At 43.0% G+C, this 20253-nt stretch overlaps 1 protein-coding gene across 2 annotated transcripts in view; it reads left to right on the top strand.

Annotated features, from left to right (window-relative positions):
• Positions 1–3960: 3960 nt before the first annotated feature.
• Positions 3961–20253, top strand: part of zbtb40 (zinc finger and BTB domain containing 40) — a 21256-nt gene continuing 4963 nt past the window's right edge. Inside the window, exons 1-6 of one of the 2 annotated variants that reach the window (XM_034083369.2) lie at positions 3961–4033; positions 5327–5502; positions 11979–12370; positions 16310–16497; positions 19052–19256; positions 19494–19853. In XM_034083369.2, the coding sequence (XP_033939260.1) occupies positions 5351–5502; positions 11979–12370; positions 16310–16497; positions 19052–19256; positions 19494–19853 (1297 nt within the window). In that variant the 5' untranslated portion in view covers positions 3961–4033; positions 5327–5350. Of the gene's footprint in view, positions 4034–4171; positions 4260–5326; positions 5503–11978; positions 12371–16309; positions 16498–19051; positions 19257–19493; positions 19854–20253 lie in introns of those variants that run through there. The other variant, XM_034083368.2, reaches the window with a different exon arrangement.

Raw genomic sequence — 20253 nt, 5'->3', positions numbered from 1 at the left:
TTTTTAGAGTGTATTGTTGTAAATTTTTAGGGTTGAATGTGAGATTTGTCTTAATTAACAAAAGCATGATGTGGACCGGTGCCCAGAGCTACTGCATAGCACACGGACCTGGCCCAGAGCTACTGCAGAGCACACGGACCTGGCCCAGAGCCAGGGTCGGCGTCATGGGGGGTCATTCGTGGGCCATGCCCCCCCAAATGAGTCACTGTGCCCCCCCAACGCAGGGTGGGCAAGCCTTGCCACTTTGCAGTTTATTTATTTTTTAATCATATAAGTGAAAACGTTTCCACTAAAGGTTTTTTGTGTGAAATACATCAGAAATAAAGAATACAAATATAAAACACAGCCTGAGGTGTGCTCACTGCTGCTCTCTGATTGGTGTGTTGCTTGTGACCTTTGTTTTGTTATCATTACGTGGCTGTGTGTTTTAGATGAAAGCCCCGTGGCGATCTGTTCATCTGTTATACTGATTATACAGTAAAGCCATCGAAAATAATATGATATACAGTACAGTACAAGTAGCCTACTTCTGGGTCTCTGTGTTTCATTCAGCACGAGTGCATTTTGTGAGTGCGCGAGCGGTAACGTGGAATGTTGTTGTTAGCATCTGGTTAGCTAGCTATGCTAACGGATATAAAGAGCTGTTTCTACACCAAGGTGGAGGAGAGTCCTCTGCTGTCAGACTGAGAGGATCGTATAACGTCAGCTCAGTGAGGTAAGGACTCTCTCAGTGTTTAGATAGTTCACTTTAGTGTAGGTTATCTCAGTGGGTCTCAAACGGTTTGGTCATCATTTATGTAAACAAGTATTTGCGAGGAATACCTTTTATATGATCATTATAGTTATTAAAGAATAAGAGAATACATAAAAAAAACAGGTATGAAATACTATAGGACAGTAACACAAGAATACAGTTTAAAAGGGGAGTGATTAGTAAAATATCCATAAAGAAAAAGTAAATCTGTGTACAGTTCTGTTTCATATGGATGCTGAGAGATGTAGGCTATACATAGATCTCTTCACTTTGCTCTCAAAGTGCACCAGATTGATGCTTTTAACTTCAATATTTAAAAAATAATCTTCCCAGGGGAGCATGCCCCCCGGACCCCCCTAGAGGAGATTAGGTCCACCCCCACCTAAAACATGTTCACATGGATAGGATACTAAATACATTTGCACACTTTTATATGGTGGCCTATGTCCATATGTTTCTGTTTTGGTGGTCGTGCCTCAACCGTGCATGTATGCACAGGTCATAGGTGCGCTATACAATAGCACTACACGCCTGCAATGTGTGTGAGAGACAACAGACTTTACAGCATGTTTTTAGAAGTTGTGTTGGTGTTTGTGTGTTGGTTGTTGACGGCAGTGTGTGCCCCCCCGTTGCTCTAGAGCCGACCCTGCCCAGAGCTACTGCAGAGCAAACCACACGGACCTGGCCCAGAGCTTCTGCAGAGCACACCACATGGACCTGGCCCAGAGCTTCTGCAGAGCACACCACACGGACCTGGCCCAGAGCTACTGCAGAGCACACAGACCTGGCCCAGAGCTACTGCAGAGCACACGGACCTGGCCCAGAGCTTCTGCAGAGCACACCACACGGACCTGGCCCAGAGCTTCTGCAGAGCACACCACACGGACTTGGCCCAGAGCTTCTGCAGAGCACACGGACCTGGCCAGTGCGAGAACCCTGAAAGACAATCAGCAGATACAGGATATGTTACCTAAAAGTTATTATTATTTGTACGGCCTTTACAAAGACTCCTGGTGGTGGTCGGATGGAGGTTTCTACTCCTTCAGGTACTGGGCAGGACCTTAGGTTCTAAGGTTTGTGTGGCTGCAGCTTTCGACAACTCTGGAAAATGGGAGGCCGCGGACTGTGGGTTGAAGAAGCCTTTCATTTGCTACAGACGAGAGTAAAATGCACAGCTACGATGAAACAAGTGATACGACTGCTGAAAAATAAGCAACCACTAATGTTGTGACTGATAAAGTCTGTTTTATTTTGCTAAGCAAGTGATAAAACTGAGGGTGCTGAAAGAAAACTCTGATGTGGATCTGAACGACCCGGCGGTGCAGGAGGACATCTTTTCAATTTACACACGGCATCTATTGCACGTCTGTCCGTCCTGGGAGAGGGATCCCTCCTCTGTTGCTCTCCCTGAGGTTTCTCCATGTTCCCTTTAAACTGGGGGTTTTCTTCTGAAGTGTTTCCTTGTACTATGTGAGGGTCTAAGGACAGAGGGTCTAAGGACAGAGGGTGTCGTATTGTCATACTGATATTCTGTACACACTGTGAAGACCACTGAGACAAATGTAACATTTGTGATATTGGGCTATATAAATAAACATTGATTGATTGATTGATTGATTGATTGATTGATTGATTGATTGATTGATTGATTGATTGATTGATTGATGCAGGTAAATCATGTTTTCTACTTGTAATGCAAACACAGAAAACAACCAGATTACTTTTCACAACAGAAATGTACGTGCCACCAAATGAACCAGGAAAATCCCATCTCCGTATTTGAATGATAATGATAAGGAGTTTTGTATCTCAGATAAAAGAGAACCTGAGGGACCAGGGACTGGATGACAACATCCAACTGAGCTGAAGCAGCCGGATGGACAAGTCTTCCAGAAGGAAAAGAGGGATGAGCTTGAATTGAATTGCATTGTCATCTTCCATCAGAGAAAAGTGTATTTGCTTCCTCTAAGTCCTTGGGTTACAGAATACAGCTGCAAAAGAGCTGATTCATTCATTAGTTACAATTTTAAATAGAATATAGAAAATGTAATGCTTTTCCTTGTTATATATGGTTATGAAGTTCATATTTTTGTGCTTTCCTTTGTTGTAATGATTTGCTTGGCCTGTGGGAAATAATAACACATTACATTCTAAAAATGTATTTTTGTCTCACTGTTATGTCTCAAAATATTTTCAAATAACTTATAAAACAATCATTCTTATTCCCATTTTCAGGGATGCAAAATGAGGGAATCAGCTTCCAAAATATGAAGATGTGATGCTTTACTCCATCAGATATGGTCATAAACTTGATGTTTTTTGGGATCAGACAAAGTTTTTCCCTGTATGTAAGAATACATTCAAATGGTTTCCATAGAAAATAATTATATATATCCACCTTTATTATTATTATTTCTCACCTGGTTGGTTAATTTGTATGTTTCACTCAAATTACTATTTCTTTATTTTATTTTATTGTAATGTTCTTCATATTGAAAACTTTCGTCGATGGTGTAGCTTCAAAATAACAGAATGGTATTCTCCTAACTGTTAAATAATTGACGGCCTCGTGCTCTACAATGTTTTTATAGCGTTTAATTATCTCTTTTCCCCCCTTTATTCAAGAAAATCTATATGAACATCAAAACATTATATAGCCTACACACAAAACATTGACATCATGAGTAGGCTACAAAGGTACATGTAGCTACAGAGTAAACTAAAGAAATGTAAAGAAAATAGTGATTTAAAAAACCGGTAACATTTCAAGTAAAATATGTATTACATTACATGACATGTCCCTTATTAGACGCTTTTATCCAAGGCAATCCCCACAGGAGCAATTTGGCACATCCTTATCAAATGATTTATAGTTTTGATTCCCTATTTGTTTTTTTAACAGTGGTACCATTTTGTTGTATTTCTAAGTGGACAACATTTTGTTTGGTTTTCTTCTTGTAATGTGAAATATTCCCAAAAAATAGAATGTGTTATTTGAACCAATATTTGTATAGGCCTACAATCCATCACCTTTAAAAGTTTATTAAAATGTCCTCATCCTGAAGTCGTATCATTTGTCAACATTAGACCAAAACAATTAAAAGTACATATAGTGATAGAATAAAAGACACATTGTGGAAAAGTGGAAACACTATACAAAATATTTGTCCTCAGAAAAAGGGTCCCGGAGCAGCTTCCGGTGCGGATGCTGGGTTCTGCTCGTTCTTCGGTTCTGCTGCGATCTCTGCCTGTCGGATATGGTCGGATAAGGGACTGAAGGTAACTCATCTAACCGATTAACATCTACTGTATGCGACAACTTCACTAGACTGAGTGATACTGTCTGGAGGCAGCAGACAGCTATATTTCCCTAAACCGGAAACGGACCCGTTTCGTTGCCGCACCGCTTGACGCCATTTTCAAAACGGCTAACCTTTATTGCGCAGAGCAAAGTTGTTCAGCAAAGGAGTTTAAATAAAGAAACGGATCGTTTGAATGGGTTAAGGTAAAGACTACACTGACTGCCGACTGCGTGTTGGAGGCGCTCAGCCTTTATTTGGAGAATGCTGCTCATACATCCCTATGTATTTCACTAACCTTACATTCATACGCTTTTCGAGTTCGACATTACATTAGCATCCGGAGCTAAAGCTAGGGACGGATAGCCTGCTAAATCTTAAATAGCTAATCTGGTAAACATTGACCGGAAAGCCATGTGAACATCAGGCTCAGAAACTAGAGCCTGGTTAGCAAATGTTCACCACTCTTTAAGTATTCAAAGGCACAGCAATCTATATAATATATACATTTTTTTCATACACCATTCAAATGTCAAATAAATATGGGATAAATACCGAAAAGTGAATATTTGTTTATTTATACATTTTGGAAGCCAATTTAATAATTTGTACTCCCATTACACATACTTTACAGATTTATTTTCTGGTTACTTTATAAATTCAGATTTTGACGCACAACACTTTTAAATATGATTTTTTGGTATAGATTAATCCATCCAACATTAGATTGAATAAACTCAGACCATGAGAGGGTTAACAGAGAATTCATTGGCAGCAAATTGTTTGTTAAAAAATATTTCACAGTTCTAGCTTCTTAAACGTGAAGAGCTTTTGCTTGAAACTATTAAAATATTTTTCCTGCAATAAGTACTTATACTCCTAATAATTTAAGTACATTTTACTCATCGTACTCAAATACTTCTACTTTAGTACCATTCTCAATGCAGTTCTTTTAGTTGAAATTGAAGTTTTTTTACAGTGTCGTATTAGTACTTTTACTCAAGTAAAGCATCTAAATATTTTCCCACCACTGTATTTGGGACTTGTTATGAATATAGTAGTCATTTTTGTTCTAATTCCGCATACATCCAAAACACACAACATGCACAGTACTTACTCGATACACTCTGTACAGTGTAAGTGTGTGCCATTCCACCAGTAGATGCAAATTATATTCTCTTTATTCTGGCTTCAAATACTGAGTGTTTTGAAGTATTTTGCTGAAAATAATAATAATAATAAGTTGAATTTCTGAATTGTTCTCTCTTCATAGAAAAGAGAGCGGAACATCAGCAAAATGATGGAGCTACCCAACTACAGCAGCCAGCTGATGCAGCAGCTGTGGGCCTTGAGGAGGGAGGGCCACCTGTGTGACTGCACCATCCTGGTGGGTGACAGCCCCCACCGCGCCCATAAACTGGTACTGGCCGCCTCCAGCATGCTCTTCAGGTAGTGTGAGCATGGGCTTTGAAACATGATCTGCAAAGAGTGGTTAGCAGGTGTTTAGTGGCTCGGAATTCATATTCATTTTTCAAGTCCAAACATAGTCTCAAGCTTATACATAGATCTTTCTACATTATTCATAAAATTGCAGTTTGACAAAATAAATGATTATATTGTCAAAGTGACAAGCCAGTCCTTAAATGCTAAGTGCACAATTAATATCTTAACTGAACAATATACAGGTCTCTCAGGATTTACAATGTTAACACTCATCACTGGCCGCATTAAATACCATGGGCCCACAGATGTCCCACATATTTGTGTTTTCTGAAAAGGTAACTACTAAGGTGCAATGTTTTTAAGAAAAAAGGTTTATTATGATGAGAAAAAAGTCTCATCAACGTTGCGTGGAAGTCGGAAACAGTACCGAAGGAGTGGCAGACCGGGGTAGTGGCTCCCCTTTTCAAAAAGGGGGATCAGAGGCAGGGTTTCCGCTAGGATTGCTTCTCGCCGGTCAAAAGTCCGGACAGAATTTATTTTACCGGACAAATTCGAAACTTACAGGTCATGTTTCAATAATAATAGTTGTGTAGCAGAGTTTCCGTTAGCATATAATTGCCGGACTAGGACCGGATATGCTGATGTTTAAAACTCAGTTAATGGGAGTCATTTTTATATTGCTTCAGTTTATAATCGTTACAGATCGAAAAGTTCAGATTCATTTTTCAATAAATGTTTCCACAAACAACAAACAATATAATTATTACATGCAAACAAACTACTTGTAGTAGGTGAAGTACAGTATTGTAGTGTAGTGAGGGGGTGTAGTGAGGGGGTCTCTACTCAGGGCCATCCAATCTCTGTACTCCCAACGCGAGAGCTGTGTCCGGGTCCTCGGCAGTAAGTCGGACCCATTTCCGGTGAGGGTTGGCCTCCGCCAGGGCTGCGCTTTGTCACCAATCCTGTTTGTAATATACATGGATCGGATTTCGAGGCGTAGTCGTGGGGGGGGGGGGTCTGCAGTTCGGTGGACTAAGGATTGCACCACTGCTTTTTGCAGATGATGTGGTTCTGATGGCTTCATCGGTCTGCGACCTTCAGCACTCACTGGATCGGTTCGCAACCGAATGTGAAGCGGCTAGGATGAGGATCAGCACCTCCAAATCTGAGGCCATGGTTCTCAGCAGGAAACCGATGGACTGTCCACTCCAAGTAGGGAATGAGTCCTTACCCCAAGTGAAGGAGTTCAAGTATCTCAGGGTCTTGTTCTCGAGTGAGGGAACAATGGAGCGTGAGATGGGAGAATCGGAGCAGCGGGAGCGGTACTGCAGTCGCTTTACCGCACCGTTGTGACGAAAAGGGAGCTGAGCCGGAAGGCAAAGCTCTCTGTCTACCGGGCCATTTTCGTTCCTACCCTCACCTATGGTCATGAAGGATGGATCATGACCGAAAGAACGAGATCGCGGATACAAGCGGCCGAGATGGGTTTCCTCCGTCGGGTGGCTGGTGTCTCCCTTAGGGATAAGGTGAGAAGTTCGGTCATCCGGGAGGGACTCGGAGTTGAACCGCTCCTCCTTCGCGTCGAAAGGAGCCAGTTGAGGTGGTTCGGGCACCTAGTTAGGATGCCGCCTGGGCGCCTCCCTACGGAGGTGTTCCAGGCACGTCCAGCTGGGAAGAGACCAAGGGGTAGACCTAGGACCAGGTGGAGGGATTATATCTCTTCGCTGGCCTGGGAGCGCCTTGGGATCCCCCAGTCAGAGCTGGTTGATGTCGCCAGGGAAAAGAAAGTTTGGGGCTCTCTGCTGGAACTGCTACCCCCGCGACCCGACCACGGATAAGCGGGAGAAGATGGTTGGATGGATAGTCAGAAGATGTCATGCAGAATATCACTGCTCTCAGATCAAAAAGGTGGATTCATGTGCAGCCAGACGGGATTTATTCAATACTTCTACTCAAGAATGATATGATGATCTCCGTGCTACGGGTGCTCCGTGCATGCATGCAGTGACATGTAATATCCAAGGATTAGAGACTGTTGGATGCTGCTGTTTTGAGCATTGCAATATATTTATTTTCATTATGTTATTTATTTTTTTGATTATTTTTAGGCTCAGCAAAGATTTGTTGTCTGTTTGTATAGGTGTTGCTATCTGCTTCTTTTTTTTTAGTGTGGTTCTACAATCAGAGAGTTACAAGGGTCTGTAAATGCAATGAAAATAATTGGCCACAGCAAATCATTTATATACAGGGCGACTGCGAGGGAGTGCGGTCGTCTTTCAACCAGAAGGTCGTGGGTTCGATCCCAGCCCATGCAGTCAACATGTCGATGTATCCTTGGGCAAGATACTTAACCCTGAGTTGCTCCCGATGGCCAACGGTGTGTGAATGTTAGTTCCTAGAGTTAGGTACACTGCTCTGTGTGAACGACATGTAGTATGTAAAGCGCTTTGAGGGGTCTTAAAGACTGGATAAAGCGCTATATAAGTACAGTCCATTTACCATTTACATTAAAAATGTAATTTTTACTTTTGAATACTTCATTACAAAGGATGTATTGAATAATTTAAGTGATATATGTGTACACATAAATCATTAGTCAAAACAGGGCTACATTTGATTGAATTATAAAAGGTATATTTCGCAGATAAACCTATTAACCCCGCCCCCCAAAAAACGGCTCTTTTGAACGGCTCTCGCAAAGGAACGGAGCCATAAGATCCGGCTCCCTGCAAAGAGCCATAATTCCCATCACTACCTGTCACACGTACTAGAGGGGACCCAGAATCAGACTCGGAATCAGCTGGTGAGCGTAACATTTGTTTATTAGAAAAGGGGAGCTGGGAGTGGAGGTTGGTTATGGCGGCAGTGGGAAACAGTTGTTCCAGGGTGGGTAAAGAGGCCTGGCTGGCAGGGCCGGCCCTGACCAATTTGCCGCCCTAGGCAAGATTTTAGCTGGCGCCCCCCCCCAAAATGCAGACACTCACTATGATTCGCACGTGCATGGTTGTGGGATGACCACAAAAACAAAGATATTGACACAAGATGTGTGCAACTGTATCTGTATTTGAACATGATTTAAGTGGGGGGGGACCTCATCTCCTAGGGGGGTCCGGGGGCATGCACCCCCGGGAAGACTTTTTTGTATATTGAAGTTAAAAGCATCAATCTGGTGCACTTTGAGAGCAACATTAGGAGATCTATGGATACATTTCTCAACACCCATATGAAACAGAACTGTAAGCAGATTTTCTTTTCCTTTATGGATATTTTACAATTCACTCCCCTTTCAAACTGTATTCTTGTTTATTAATAACAACTTTTTTGTACTGTCAGTATTTTATACCTGTTTTTCACCTATTCTCTCATTTTTTTATAACTATAATGATCATATAAAGGTGTGCCTTTACCTCACTGAGCTGAGGTTATCAGAGCCTCTCAGTCTTTCAGGAGAGAGCTCTCAAAAGCTCTCCCCCCGCGGCCGCTTACACAGTAAATTTCAATGTTGATAAAAGCACACAGAAGCTGTGTACATTTTTTGGGAGTTTGATTTATTTTAAATGAATACAAATACAAAATTAAAACCTATAATTGCACACTAAAACCATTATTTCAAAAAAAGAACAATTTCACATAAACCTTTGGTTTTTACTGGGACTGGGGCAGTTCAACTTGATTTTGCGGGGGGTGTGTGCCATAGTTTATGGGCGCTGTACGCAATATAGGCGTAGTTCTGTTAGTATAAGATAATAAGATGTACTTTGTTGATCCAAAATCGGGAAATTGTGTTGTTATGAAATAAAACATTTTTTTTTTAAATTTCTAACTTTTTTTTTGGCGCCGCCCCTGGTCCTCAGGTATGAGTTGGGATGTCCTCGTTCACTCCAACGCAGGGGCGGCGCCAGGGGGCATCTAGGAGTTGCTATAGCAACTCCAACAATTGGCCTAGCAACAGCTTAGCAACCCCATTGTTTTGATATGAAAATGTATCATATTTATACACATTCTCGCAGCCCGCGAGAATGTGTATAAATATGATAAATTTTCGCGGGATCTATCAGGGGCGGGTCGTTGTAATTTACTGCATGAACTGTTACTTGGCTAATTCTCAGTAGATCGAAAATTAAAACATTTCTCACAGTCACAAGTCAGCGTAAATGACCGCGTTCTCCAACGGAGCCGGTCCAGCCGGACAACCCTGCTATCCACAAGGATCCCGATGTTCACTATGAAAACCGGGAGGATTGGGACCACGAAGAACAGGTGCCCCCGCCAACTGACCCGCTGCACCCGCAGCAGCAGGACCAGCTAGCTGCTACCACGAGCTGCAGTGGAACTAGCGCTGCTCCTCTCCGCACCGTGATGATCCACTGCCCTCATTTCCTCCACCCTGCTCTCTGCAGAGCTCCACTCCAGAATATACAAATTCTGCTAGTCAGTGATTCTCAGACACATCGTCTCACCCTTTGAGCATCTCGGCAGAAATGAGCAGTCACTCCTCTCAGTTACAAATGGTAATTTTAAATAAATCGAGAATGTGTTGTATTTTCCGACATGGCGCATTGTTCGAGGCGTGCTGACAGTGAGATCTAACACGGGGAATTGTGAATGAGGAGAAGAGAACTGAGAATGAGGAGGAGAGTCACAGAATGAGGCCAGAGAGGAGGAAAAGTGCGTTATTTAGGCAATGTTGTTGTTGGGAGTTAGGGAGAGACCGCCCCTTCCAGGTGTGTGTATGTGTGTGCGTTTTCCGGTGTGTGTTACGTGAAAGTCATGAGTGTTACACTATTGATTGGTTCTGTAAATAAAGAGAACGTTTTGGACATTGAAGGCTTGAGTGATCATGAATAGCGGTGAACGCTACAATATGAACAGGCTCGTGCTTGGCCCACTGGTATTGTTTGTATATTTTGAAAATTAACTAGCAACGCCGTGCTGTCATATAGCAACTGCTAAGCTACTGCAGCAAAAAAATCCTGGCGCCGCCCATGCTCCAGCGTCACCATAAACAACGCCCTTTACTTCTTAGGCCTGTACCACGAAGCCGGATTTTCGCTTAGCCGGCTAACTTCAGGGAAAACTCTGGTCCTACGACGCTGGTTCTCTTTTTAGCAGGCTAGATCTCCATGGTAACTTATGCTTAGCGGCTAACCTGGTCGGGACCAGGTTAGGTTGCAGGCTAAGAGATCAACTCAGTGAAAGCACTGCCTGCTGACCAATCAGAGCTCAGTGTGCGGAGTTTAAAGCGATCAAGTCATATTACAGGAGAAAGGAAATACAGAGAAACTGCCGTTGCAGGAAAGACGGCCGGCAAAAATCACCGACTGTGTGAACGTGAACATTAATAGAATATCACCTCCATCTTCAGAGCAATATGACTATTATAACATTAGCGCTAAGAAAGCTTACTTAAATATCGGCCACAACATAAGTAACCGGATCAAAGTAACATTACGTACAGTCCGCGGCACTGTGAGTGCAGACGCCGATGTGTGTCCCATTATCATTCATATCACATCACATCTACGTCTCCGCGTAGTCTACACTGGTGTATCCTCACTCTCGTCTCCTCTGGAAGCGTCCTCCCTCCTCTCTCCTCGGCTGCAGTCGAGAGAAAGAGAGAGAGAGACACACAGAAGAAACAAACACTTACAAACACTAACAGGGGTTTCAGGGACGGTTAGTGACACTACCATGTTTCTCTGGTCATTTACCATATCCATAATAAATATAGCATTTTAAGTCAAAGGGGTGATGAAGGCAAGATGACTTTTAGAGGGATGTTGTGGACCTAAATGAGTTTGTAGTGTAGTTTCCAGCATTGTGAACCCTGAAATGTTGAGTACCCCAAAGTTGTATGTTATAAATGTATAGTACGGGTCCCCAGACGTAGCAACGGCTGGATACTAACCTGCATATGTTGGGTCATTTGAACAATTTCCATAAATCGCGTTAATGAAAATGAATGGCATTATAGCCTATGTAAACAATAGTAAAGAAATGGCTTGACTGATTTGGACAATCTTTGAGTGATTTTGGAGGTTATTGATGATGCTGAATCCATTTCTGAGCATAGCAGTTTTAACCTGAAAGTGGCCATATTTGTACTCTTGTGGACTGATTTTGACTACCATCTCTAGTGTTGCCACCATTGGATATAGAGAGCACGAGATGACAATTATGTTCTCTACTGTGGACAATTTGTACTTAAACAAATAGGCAATCTGTCCAATCCAACTGATCCAGAGCCAGAAATGGATTCAGCATCCTCAATAAGCCCCAAAATTATTCTAATTGTGCAAATTGCCCAACATATGCAGGCAAACAAAACCAACAGTTTCTTTGTGCTGGAGACCCGTACTATACATTCTAACATAAAACTTTGGGGTACTCAACATTTCCGGGTTCACAATAAGTGAGTCTAGGATCTGGCATATAGACTATTGTGGGATTTTCAACATAAATAAAGTTATCTTCTCCGTCAGGTCTCTCCTGGAAGGCTCCGACACCATCTCCATCGACACAGCCATGGTGTCCTCACAGGAATTCGGCTGCCTGCTGGACATGGTCTACACCGGCAAGCTGCCTCTGGGCAAACACAACGTGAGCCGCATCGTGGCGGCCGCTGACAGCTTGCAGATGTTCGACGTGGCTGTCGGCTTCAAAAACATCCTCACTAGTCTGGTAAACCAGCAAACTCCGGTCCATTCTACACACACCTCCAGTCTCCCGGTGATAAACCAAGTCCAGAGCATGAACACTGATGGTTCTGCTTCACCCAGCAAGGAGGACACGACTTCAGACAAGACGGAGAGAGAGAGTGAGAGTGAAGCTGCAGAGGAGCCGGCGTGTAAAAGAAGCTGTGTGCAGAACTCAGGTCCGTGTCCGGCATGAATATACTGAGATACTTATTCACAATATCATATCAGTCCAATACAACTACTGTCAGAGCCATTTTACTTTAAGATTATTATTGTTTGAATATCTGCAAATTAGAGGTGGGATGTTGTGAAGTACAAATACTTTGTTACTGAACTGAAGTAGATTTGACTGGTATCAGTACTTTACTCCACTATTCCGGTTTTTTTTTTTACTCCTTACATTTTTAACACAAATACCTGTACTTTCTACTTCTTACATTTTAAAAACAGGCTTTAATTTAAATATGCATTTGGTGACGTTATCATTATTATTTAGAATCATTGCGTACCTATTTCAACCTAAGATCACAGAAAAAATACAATTGGTGTATCCAGTATTTCCTGGTCTTCTCTCAAGAAGAAGGACCAATAAGAACTCAGCTTGAGGTATTTCCCATCATCCTTTGAGCTGTGCCGACGGCGGTAGGCAGCAGGAAGCAGCTAACCTTATCTCAAACCGTGCCTGTAGCCTACCAAGCTATTTCAACGGAGCAAGGCAAGAAAAATGGCTAACATTAGGGAAGAGGAAGAGGCAGGGGAAGTTTTCGATTTAGACATTCCTAATCAGGGCCGGCCCTAGACTTTTGGGGGCCCTAAGCGAGCTTTGGCTTGGGGGCCCCCCTCACTCTAGCACGTTCTCACTACACACAACACGGAACCAACTTTTGTCTTATGATGTTAGCATAAGCACACATATTGTATAAATAAGCATGTAAACAATGTGGACCTAACCTCCTCTAGTGGGGTCTTCACCTCCTCTAGGAGGGTCTGGGGGCATGCTCCCCCGGGAAGATTTTTTTTTAAATATTGAAGTTAAAAGCATCAATCTGGTGCACTTTTACCTCATTCACACCAGCGCAACTCCGGTTCAAGCTCCGTGCTAGAGCTTTTCAGGTTCAGAACCGGTTCTTCGGTTTAGCTCCGGCTCTTTTCACACCTGCCAGAGTCCAACTGGTGCTGCGTCATTGCGTCATCGTTTGCATGATGACGTAACCGTTTGCGTGCCTGCTTCATAAAGCCAAACCTCGCGGAAACCCCTCACAGCTGACACCGACAACAACAACAATGGCCGATTGTGCTCCAGCATCCTCTGTACCTCTTCGGAAGACCAGATTCCCAGTAGGTAGCTGGTCTCTTCAGTGGACCACTGCTGCTTGTTAAGTTTCTCCATCGTTGTGTACAAACTGGATAAAATGCGGCCTTTTTGTTGTTGTTCAGGAGTTGATCCCTCCCCTGCCCCTGCCTCGACGTAAGCGTGACGTATGCGGTGCTTTTGCTCTAGCCGGACACTTTTTTTGGTCCTTGAAACAAACCGGATTCCTGAGCTAAGAGGCTGCTCCGCTGCGGTGTGAACAGGAAAACCCGGTGCTTTTCAAGCTCCAGGTCCGAACCGGCCCTGAAACACCGTTGGTGTGAATGAGGTATTTGAGAGCAAAATTAAGAGATCTATGGATACATCTCTCGACACCCATATGAAACAGAACTGTAAACAGATTTTTCTTTATGGATATTTTACAAATCACTTTAACTGTATTCTTGTTTTGTCATATAGTATTTCATAACTGTTTTTCATTTATTCTCTCTGGCTGTCCATCTCATAATGCTCACATAGAAACTAGCTGTCAATAGGAATATCATTCAGAAGAATTATAATTTCTTGCAAAAATCTGTCACAAAAAGAGGTTGCACATTTAAATGCAGGTGTTGTTATGGCAACGTCAGTGGCCAGACAGCCACATTTACTGCTGCAAATACGTTTAAACATGCTGTCGACACTAAAGCAGTGGCAACTATGCCACCATTTCAGCTGACTTTTTCTCAGAAATACTGTCACATAACATCCATATATTTCAGTGCTAGGTTGATGCTTAGCTAAGCTAACTATGAAACACTTTAACTGACAGGACTCAGGATCAACTGTGTACTACTGTAAGGTAGCTTCTAGCTTCATGTCGAACAGTAAGTCAACATTTCCCAGAGAGCTTTCTTTGAAATCACGAAGTAACGCTAAAAACATTACATTTAGATTGTATGACAAAGTGTTTATTTAATATCTCTGGCTAGCTATAGCTACTTGCTAACGGTTAAGCGTACCCCCGTGATTCAAAGTAACGTCAACGTAGCTGTAATTTATGCTTTGCATGTTCGCATAACTTGGAAGTTTACTGACATTTACATACCTTGTTTACCTGGCTCAAGTGGTGGCTCTGGGGTTGTTGTGTGAGCCACTTGAGAATTGTCGTATTTTTTAAGAAATGTTTTTCTTATGTCCATCTTCAAAAACTCTGACAGTTTATTTTAAACATTGTCACAGCTCACAGGATAGGTACCTGTCAGCCAATAAGACAGATGTTTATTTCCATTCAACTCTCTGGTTGGTCTGGTGTCTTGCCTCTGTTGCATTCACTGAACACGGGAAATTACAATCCTGCCGTCCTCTCTAGTGTCATGATGAGGTTCAGGTAAAGCACGGTTAATGTATTATATGATTGACTCAATAATATAATACATGACTTTGAGAGTAGGCAATCTAGGCATATTGACACAATTAATTAAACATACTTATCACGGCGACGGTGTACTGATTTTTTTTGTTTTGCTAGGGGGCCCCTTAGTGGCTGCGGTGCCCTAAGCGGTCGCTTATGTCGCTTAATGGGTCGGGCCGGCTCTGTTCCTAATCAACCATAGCCATATAAGAGGGAGATGTTCTATAAAACAGTTGGTAGTTATAGCTACTTTTGACTTAAGTACATCTCAAAGCCCATACTTCTTTGCCTGTACTTGAGTAAAGAAGTTTACTCAGTAATTTACCGGAGTATTTTCAAACACGAGTACTTCTACTTGAGTGTATGATGTCTGTACTTTTGCCATCCCTGCTGCAAATGTCTTAAGAATAAATAACTTACTTCATTATTTGTTTTGGTGAATAACACTTGGATTTAAAGAATGCTAATTTACTTAAGTACATTTAAGTCTCAATAAATATGCGCTGTAAGGCAGGATATGACATGTGTGTGTGTGTGGTAGAACAACGGGACACAGCGGAGGATGGTTAGACAGAACGGCCCATCTACACTACAGCGTCGACAGCGTCGAAAACTCCAATCTGCCCATTCACTTTCAATGGGGTGACGTCACGTTGCCTCGCTTTTTCGCCGAACTGAATTGTGGGTAGCAGAGCGGTGTATATATATATATATATATATATATATAAACAGGCGAAAACCTACCAGTTTCCCCCACTGTCTCTGCCACCTCCCTCCATGCCTGGTTCCTCCAGTTTGTATCCCGGTAGGTGAAGAGGGTCTGGTCATACAAAACCGGGCGATTTGCTACAGCGATAGTTAGTTTCTCCTCCGACTTTTTTTGAAATATAGAAATGAACGGCGGGATATCTCTCCCAGCTTAGACGCGGTTTGATTGGCTACGGCTTCAGCTGTCAGATTTTGGGAAACGGGATTTGATTGGCTGGCGCTGGCTACTCCGGCGTCAGAAGTTGAACATTGTTCAACTTCTGTCGCCGGAGACGCCTGAGACGGACCGCTCTGCTACCCACAATTCAGTTCGGCGAAAAAGCGCGGCTACGTGACGTCACCCCATTGAAAGTGAATGGGCAGATTGGAGCTTTCGACGCTGTCGACGCTGTAGTGTAGACGGGCCGTTAGACAGATTGGATTATTCAGATAACTCCTTTCTGTTACCTTTAAATGAAGGTAGTTTATGTTGATCGTTTATGTTTATATGCCACTTGGATTGCTTATTAAATATGATCTGATGCAACGCTACAACTGCAACAAAGGACAGTGTTTTTTTATTTTAGAAACTGACTAAAACTCCACAACAACTTCCCTGAAGTAAACAACAATGCTTACGACTTGTCATTTCTGTGTACACAGAGCCTGAAGAAGCCAAACCCTCAGTAGTGGAAGAAAACAACCCGACAGCAGCGCAGCAGTCTAATGGGCTTGCAGTTGGAGTTCTGGAACATTCCTCTGAGCTGGTGGAGCTCCTCAGCAACATGCCGTCTGTCCTGGAGCTGCTGAGCCAGGCAGCACAGGGAGGCCTGGCTGAGCAGGAGAGACAGGTAACCATGTTCACTGTTTATCACCAAGGGGTCAAGTGTAATTTTCATGTGGAAGTAGATTACAGCCCTCTCTTCACTTGATTAGGACAGCTCCCTCTGCTGTAATTAATGTAAATTACAGTAAAAACCAGAGGTTTATGTGAAATTGTTCTTTTTTTAAAATGTTTTTTGTGTGCAATTATAGTTTTTAATTTTGTATTTGTGTTAATTTAAAATAGGGGGGGGGGGGCAGCTAAAATCTTTCAGCAGGATGTCTACGAGCGGAACTTAGAGTGAAGTTGTTAGCAAGCATCGCTAACACTCAGAGCTAACGCTGTACTGGAGAGGATATATGTAACGAACATAGGTAACGAAGCAGGATATAGAAGGTACTGACCTTGTGGTAAACCTCAAGTGTTTGAGCTCCATACTGTTTCAGAAATAATGCTTGATGTGGTTTGGAACATAATGTGGCGTTAAATCACGGCAGCGTTTAGCTGAGTTTCTGCTGGTACACAGCCTTCTCTTCACAGAGCTCACTGCTTGCATGTGGACGCTCCAAAGGGGCGTGGCCAGCAGCAGCTCCAAAGAGGCGTGGCCAGCAGCAGCTCCAAAGGGGCGTGGCCAGCAGCAGCTCCACTGTGAAAAGCGGCTAATACTGTTTCATGTACATATACTTTCTATTTTCAAATTAAAAGGCTATCGGGGAAGTGGGTTTGTCCTGTTTGAGCTCCTCGAAGCCTTTATTTTAAACAATCTGTGCATGAAGCAATAGCCGCTTTCACACCAAGTACTTTGCCGTACTTAGTTCCCAGCACTTAGTTCTCAGCACTTAGTTCCCAGCACTTAGTTCCCCTATAGAACTAAAGAGCAGATCGCGTTCACACCAGAATAAGTCCCTGAGGGAAGATTACTCATGGATGTATAATAAGAACTGGATACAGCGTGGGAGGCGGGGTCTCCTTCTTTCCTATGAGAGCTGCTCATTGGCGCAGGAAGTCAAAATGGCCCAACTTTTGAGAGAGCCATTACCCATCATGCCTGGCTGTCAGAGCAGAAGAACCTATATGTGCGCTCACAGAGCATGCGCCCCTTAAGCCCCGCCCCCCGAGCTCCCACTCTCGGCTCAGTAGAATGAATGGAGAGAGAAAATAAATCTATATTCGGCATTTAGTGCATTTTACAACTTTAAGGACCGAATGATTCTAATAAGGGCTATAAAATTGTTCATACTGGGTAGATTATTTAGTTAAAAAAAAAGTATCCACCGATTTACAGACGTCTCTTTCCCAATGTTAGTCAATGGGAAAGTTGTTTTGGGCCCGGTGACGTCACGGACTGATACGGAAATTGCAGTACCACCGTTTGGACACAATGACTATTGGCACAGAGTCTCTAGCAGGGACTGAAGAGGGGGGGGGGGGGGAAAGTTCTCATGAACTAAGTTCTCTTTTTGGTGTGAACGCAAAATCCCAGGAACTATCGGAACTAAAAGGGAAAAGTACGTGGAAAAGTACTCCGGTGTGAAAGCGCCTATTGGGGTTTATTTTAGAATCTTGACAAAGAATAAAAATAAAAATAGGAGCATTTAAAAAGTATTTGTTGATGTAAACGGTTCTTCTTCTGTTGGAGAAGAGAAAGTGTTCTCAGCAGACTGAATATGACACGGCTCTGACGTTGTACTGATGCAATTAGTGTCAATTAACAAGGCAGGGTACACCAATGTTATTTTATTGATATATATATATATATATAACACCAGTGGTGTAAACAAGTAACTAAGTACATTTACTCAAGTACTGTACTTAAGTACTACAATTCAGAGGTACACGGTGTACTTGTACTCCACTACATGTATTTAATCCCTTTAGTTACTTCTCAGATCTGGATGAATGATGTGAAATATAATCAAGTGTTGAATCAGACTTTAGTTCCACCTGGAGTAAATCCACCAGCTACCCTGCAGTCTACAAAGTACTTCAGACTAGCTGCACCTTCACCAGCTTTGAGAACACTTTCATGATCAATCATTATAAAACATATCATATATATTATTCTGAAATGGACCAATCTGCACAACGACTACTTTTACTGTCTTTCACTATATTTAGATGAGAATACTTTTCTACTTTCACTTGAGTAACATTTTGAATGCAGGACTTTACTGTAATAGAGTATTCCTACACTCTGGTACTTCTACTTTTACTCAAGTACAGAATCTGAGTACTTCTCCCACCTTTATCAACACAGAACTAATATAAACATTGTTTCTATGGAGAGAACATGTAAACATGAAAACAGGGCACCTTCTCACTAGAACATTCTGGAGTGAGCAGTCAGACTCCGCTTTGAAACTACAAAGTGGTGTGTGTTTGAGGACGACAACATCAACACACGGAGGCGGGCTTTAGCTACATCGGTAAATGCATTGATGACTTAGTACCGAAGATTACGCCGTAGTTTTGTATATGTCAGGACAATAAACCTTATGGTCTTTACATGTTATGTAACAGCTGTACTAAAGACTGAAGGCCTGTGTGTGTCTGAGGGAATAATGCAGTGTGTGCTCCTGCAGCTGGTGTGTGAGTGCTGTGAGGAGGCAGACCCCTACCCGGCGCTGGAGAAGCTGCTGAGCCTCGTGAGGGAGGAGCAGCTGGGTGAGGCGGCGCTCCTCACCCTGCTCCTCACCCTGCAGCAACAAGCCCCCTCCTCCTTCCCCTCCCCCCTGCTCCCCCTGCTGGAGGAGGCTCAGAGCAGGCTCACTGCAGGCGGACAACTGTGTGAGTGGATATCGTTGTCAATAAAAAATAAGGGCTGTACAAATAAAAATAAATATATCTAATTGGGATTATTGTGAATGTTTTTGCAATTGCAATTTGATTTGCGTGATCATTTTTCATAATTCTTGTTAAATCATTGTGATGTAGTTTCTACAGGGATATGTTTGGTTTAGTCTCTGCAGCACAACACTGTTTAATTCAACATTGATTTCTCAACCCTTTTTCCATCTTCTCCAGTTGACTCAGGAAAGCAGAATGGCAGCGGAAGTGAAGAAAAGGGGGAGGGGGAGGACAAAAAAGAAGAGTCGGAAGAGGATGAGAAGGCCATTGATGCTCCAACAGACTCCGCCTCCCCCTCCAAGCCCTACTCCTGCCGCTGGTGTAAGAGGGGCTTTGCCTTCAAGTGTCGGATGCTGGCCCATGTGAAGCGCTGCCCCTCCTCTCAGGAGGGGGAGCAGCAGTGCCTGCAGTGCCCCAAGAAGCTGGCCAACCAGAGGGCCCTGCAGCAGCACCGCGCCGAGGCCCACCGCAGCACCACCCGCCTCAAGAAGAAGGTGTCATGTGACCTCTGCGGGAGGAACTTCGCCCACCCGTCAGGTGAGCATTGTCTCTTTTAATATGTTTTGTTTTTATTAAGGTGATACAATACCAAAACATTTAGGACAAAACATAATGACACCCCAAAAAACTAAAACAGGCGAGGAGAAAATAAAAACAAAAACAGCAGTGTGTGTTTTAAAGTAACTAGTAATGTGTAATGCATTACTTTGTTATACTTTCCCAACAATGGCATTGTGACAAGTGACAACTGTGACAGCTGACTATGGGGTGGGGGGGCCTAGTGGAGCCGTCCCATCCATCATCGCCGTCAGCTGAGACGGGACTCACCCCGCCTGGTTGTCAGCTGTCTAACAGAAGAAACAAAGGCCTCACTCGTGAGATGCTTGGCGTTTGCTACAGTGTTTGCCTTTGCTCTTTTAATCAAGGTTTATTTCAT

Source organism: Pseudochaenichthys georgianus, chromosome 5 (assembly GCF_902827115.2).
Source record: "Pseudochaenichthys georgianus chromosome 5, fPseGeo1.2, whole genome shotgun sequence".
Classification (NCBI taxonomy): domain Eukaryota; kingdom Metazoa; phylum Chordata; class Actinopteri; order Perciformes; family Channichthyidae; genus Pseudochaenichthys; species Pseudochaenichthys georgianus.
The sequence above is the reverse complement of the archived record's forward strand: the minus strand, read 5'-3'. Positions and strand labels throughout refer to the sequence as shown.